This window comes from Orycteropus afer, unplaced genomic scaffold (assembly GCF_000298275.1).
Source record: "Orycteropus afer afer isolate SDZICR_OR568_19922 unplaced genomic scaffold, OryAfe1.0 scaffold00304, whole genome shotgun sequence".
Classification (NCBI taxonomy): domain Eukaryota; kingdom Metazoa; phylum Chordata; class Mammalia; order Tubulidentata; family Orycteropodidae; genus Orycteropus; species Orycteropus afer.
The window spans coordinates 1,148,327-1,152,931 of NW_006921891.1; the positions used below are offsets into that span (position 1 = coordinate 1,148,327).

The following is a 4,605-nucleotide window of genomic DNA, read 5'->3' on the forward strand; positions in this document are numbered from 1 at the left end:
ACAACATAACAACATGCCATCTTTGCCAACATGCCATTGGCCAAGAAATCACATGGCCCAGCCCAACACAGTGTGGTTGAGAAATCTATTCTGCTTCTAATGGAAAGGAAGGGGAGTGACTATTTGCAAATAATCCACCCATTCCAATGACTAAATCCCACCACAGCTTAAACACCATTTCACGCTGTCTTTTGTTTTTTTCCTAAGAAATTATTCATGAGCTTACTGAACCACAGTACAGTGCCTGCCTCTTATTGTTTGCATTCACACATTAACAACCAGGTCATGCCCATGGTTATAAATGATGGGTCAGTGTTTTCCTTAGTCAAGAGTAATGAGGGGCTTGGCCGTTTAAAACCTAGTTTGAGGAGCCATTTCTTTCCCTCTGGAGGTCTGTCTCTACCCAGGTGTTGGAACAATAGGCCCAGCCTTCACAATCCAGACAGACACTCAAGGACCTAACCAGAAGTCATTCTGGCATGGTGAGTGATGGTCCTAGGAGGCCCAAGAGCTGGGTGAGAGCTTACCTGGAGTTACTGAGCGAACGACCACTGGCTTTTCACTCCCTGCCACGAAACCAAATCCCAGCACAGGGTCCCTCCTCATCTCTATCTTCCGGGGAGCCGGAGGGATGATTTGGCAGCTTTCCAAGCGCGGGTCATCAAATGGGATGGCCTGTGTCATGTGGCTGTGGGAAAAAGATACACAGAAACGAGGCATGAATGCATGCATCAGGCATTGCTCTGGTGCTTTCATTCTCTGTAGTTTCTGAACCTCCTGTTGTCTGCCTGGTAGAAAGGGACAGATGTGGAGAAGGCCACAGTCACACTGTTTCTGTGGCCTCCTTGTTTGTGCCTTGAAAACTCTAGACCCACTTCAGTGTTACACTTTTGCAGTGGCTGTTCCCACTCCCTGGAATGCTTGTCTAGCAGCTATCTGTATGGATCACCTTCACCTCTCTCAAGGCTTTGCTCAAGTATGTCCTTCTTAATCAGAAGGACAGTCCTGATTACACAGTTTAAAATTGCAACCTGCTCCTCCACACTCCTGATCTCCTTTGCCCTCTTCTACTTTGTGGTAGTTACAGTTTTGTGTCAACTTGGCTGGGCTTGCTTTCGAGTGGCTGGGCAGCTGGTTGCAGTTATTCCCCAAGACGAGACTGGTAATTGTTTCCCTGGTGGAACCTACTGTAAGCAGCCTTAGGGATGTGGTCTGCTTCCAGTATAAGACAACGCTTTGTGACAAGTCTTGGGATTTTTGGCACATCTGAATCCTGCATTTGGTTGAGTCTTCATCTTAGTGGCCTGCCATGTTATCTACCAAACTTGAGACTGTTTCTGGAATTGAATTACTGGCCTGCTGTGTTGCTTGATACCTTGGAATTGTACCTTTCTACTTGTGACCTTGGATTTGTCAGCCTCTGCAGCCAGCAGCTGCCTGAGTTAAGAGAAACCTCTACTTCCAGTGGCCTGGAAGCAAGAGGCAGAGTTAAAGCCCAAAGTTGAAGGGCCTTTACCCAGCCCCTACAGCTAGTACTCTGGACTCAGACTTCTAACCTCCTAAACTGTAAGAGAATAAATCCATGTTTGTTAAAGCCATCCACTTGTGGTATTTTCTGTTAGAGCAGCACTAGAGCACCAAAACATACTTTTTTTGGGATAGCATTCTCAAAAACAAAACAAAACTCACTGCTGTCAAGTCGGATCCAACTCACAGTGGATCCAACTCCTTCGGTTTCTGAGGCTGTATCACTACGGAAGTAGATTGCCCAACCTTCCTTCCAAGGAGTGGCTGATGGGTTTGAACCACCAGCCTTCTGGTTAGCAGTCAAATGCCTTAAGCATTATGCTACCAGAGCTCCTTGGATAGCATTAATCACCTGTAAATCAGGCTTATTTTTAGGCTTAGTCTTACTATTTCTTTCTCCACATTAGAATGCAAGCTCTATGATGGCAAGGAATTTGTTTTGTTCACTGATTTATCCCAGGTGCCTAGAACAGCATCTGGCACATCAAAACAAAAACCAAACCCACTGCTGTTGAGTCAATTCTTACTTATAGTGATCCCCATTGGGTTTCTGAGGCAGTGTCTCTCTGGAAGTAGATTTCCCAGTCTTGTTTCCGTGGAGTGGCTGGTGGGTTTGAACCACCAACCTTCTGGTTAGCAGTCAGATACCTTAGGCACCACACCACCAGAGCTCCGTCTGGCACATAGGAGATCCTTAATAAATAATGAAGTTAATAAGGAGAGAAAAAAAGATATTTCTCTGGGAAAAACTATCAAATTATACCTGATCTGCTGAGAAAAACCCTCAGAGGGTTATGGAAGTTTAGGAAGTGACAACTATGGCTTCAGGTGCCAGTGAAATTTAAGTGATTCTGACCATTTTGACGGTGGCAAGTGACCCCACTGTCTAATACAGCCCCTTTTCCAAAGAAATTGAGAATTTCACGCTTGGCATTGATTTTCTAAGGAGTCCCTGGGTGGCTCCAAAGGTTAATGTGCTCCCTGCTAACTGAAAAGTTTGAGGCTCTAGCCCACCCAGACTTGGCTCAGAAGAAAGGTCTGCCAATCTACTGCCCAAAACTCAGGCATTGAAAGCCCTTTGGAGCACAGTTCCACGCCGACACACATGAGTTGGAATTGTCTCCATGGCAACTGGTTTTTGAGGGCGTACTTATTTTCTGGAAAAACTTTCAAATGCTTTCAGTGAATTTTTTCATTAACACCTAAACTACAGAAGGCTTATCACTAATTCAAACTTGTAATTTATATGTTATTCTTGTTAGGTGCCATCGAGTCAGTTTTGACTCATAGCAACCCCATGTACAACAGAACAAAACATTCTCAGGTCCTGTGCCATCGTCACTACCATTACTATGTCTGAGCCCATCCTTGCAGCCACTGTGTCAGTCCATCTCATTGCGGGTTTTCCCCTTTTCCATTGACCCTCTACTTTACCAAGCATGATTTCCTTCTGACGTGATATTCATGAAGGCATGGTGCCTTCTGACAACATGGCCAAAGTATGAGAGATGAAGTCTGACCATTCTCACTTCTAAGGAGCAGTCCAGCTGCGTTAAAAAAAATGTTCACTGTTGGAGATGGCTCAGGGGGCAGGAGTGCATGGGAGGGAAGGACAGAGGGAAGAGGTAACTATGGGGAGGAAGTGGGAAGAGAGCTGTTACATCTTGTGGGGAATTGTAGTCAAAGCCATGAGACAAAATGTATATGAACTGCTGTATGGAAAATGAATTTTCTCTGGAAACTTTCACCCAAATCACAACCAAAATTTAATAATAATAATAATAAAAGTTCACTGTTTCCACAATCTCCCTTAGACCATAACACAACTTCGAGAGTAAGAGAGTCAAGCAGGTATCATTATCGGCACTTTGCCACCACGGAAACTAAGTTCAAAATAGTGGCTGAGTGTCTTTCAGGGCTTGTGAGTGGTGGGCCAGCTCCTGGGACTATAATGAGGTCTTCTCCATGCACATTACCCCAGGCAGCCTTCTTTTGCGGAAGGCTTCTTAGTTGGAACACTAGAAATCTCCTTAAAGTCATGGAAGCCAAGATGATGTCAATGATAAGGGCTTACATTTTTTCCCCTCCCTAATCTTCAATAAGTCACAGGAGCTCATTTTAAAATACCTTGGAAGCTGCTACTCTGTCTGCCATCTGGACAACATATTGTTCAAATGTAATAAAGGAAGGTGTGGAGAGAGTCGTCCTGTTGTCCTTCAGTGTAATTAATACCAGTTAGGAAAATCAATGATAACCCTCTAGGATCCGTTCTTTAGGCACAGATCCCTGACTAGGGAAATAAAAGATTAAAATCCCATTTAAATGGCTTTTCGATTTAGCTCTGGAGTATTTCTTAGGAAAAAGAGATAAAGGGCTCTAATGTGTTGTGAGTCACGTGCTCACGCCCTCATCTGTTGAGATTATTTCATCCTCAAAACTCCTCTATGAGGAGGGGAGGAAACTGCCCCCTTGCCCAAATGCCAGGAGAGGAAAAAGAACTGGGCCAAGGTCACACTCTTCTCAGGTGTAAGCCAGGTGCGATTCACACCTGGTCTTCTGATTCCAAGTGCCATGCGCAGGACCTGCTATGCAATTCGCAGAGCCAAGCGTAAAAGGAAAATGAGGGCCGCTTGTTCAGACATTAAGAATTTTAAGATGGTGACTACAGAGCAGTCAACCTAGTGTGTGCCTTCTGGGCACCGGATCCTGGGCGGCTGCCACACGTGGGGTCACCATGAGTTGGGGTCAGCATGAGTTGGAGTCAACCCACTGGTAACTGTTAGCATCCATTACAAATAGAAGTTAGAGCATTGAAAACAGCTCTAGCTTGATTAACCTCTTTCCACTAAGTAATAAAGTAGCAGTATCTAATTTTTTAATCCATCCATTCATTCAATAACTACATTATTATTATTAATACCTAACATCTATTAAACACTAATTCTGTGTTTTGTTCTAAATGCTTTCCACAGATTATTTCATTTAATTCTCCAAAACAGACCCATAATGTATTAATTTATTCAACAAATGATTATTGAACGCCCACTGGGTTCTCAGTTCTGGGCAGAGAGGAGTGAA

The 4,605-nt window shown here is 44.2% G+C and overlaps 1 protein-coding gene across 1 annotated transcript in view; it reads right to left on the bottom strand.

Annotated features, from left to right (window-relative positions):
- The window catches only part of FRMPD4 (FERM and PDZ domain containing 4), a 293,765-nt gene that overhangs the window by 158,795 nt on the left and 130,365 nt on the right, over positions 1-4,605 (bottom strand). Inside the window, exon 3 of the mRNA XM_042782402.1 lies at positions 528-688. Within this exon, the coding sequence (XP_042638336.1) occupies positions 528-688 (161 nt within the window). The remainder of the gene's footprint in view (positions 1-527; positions 689-4,605) is intronic.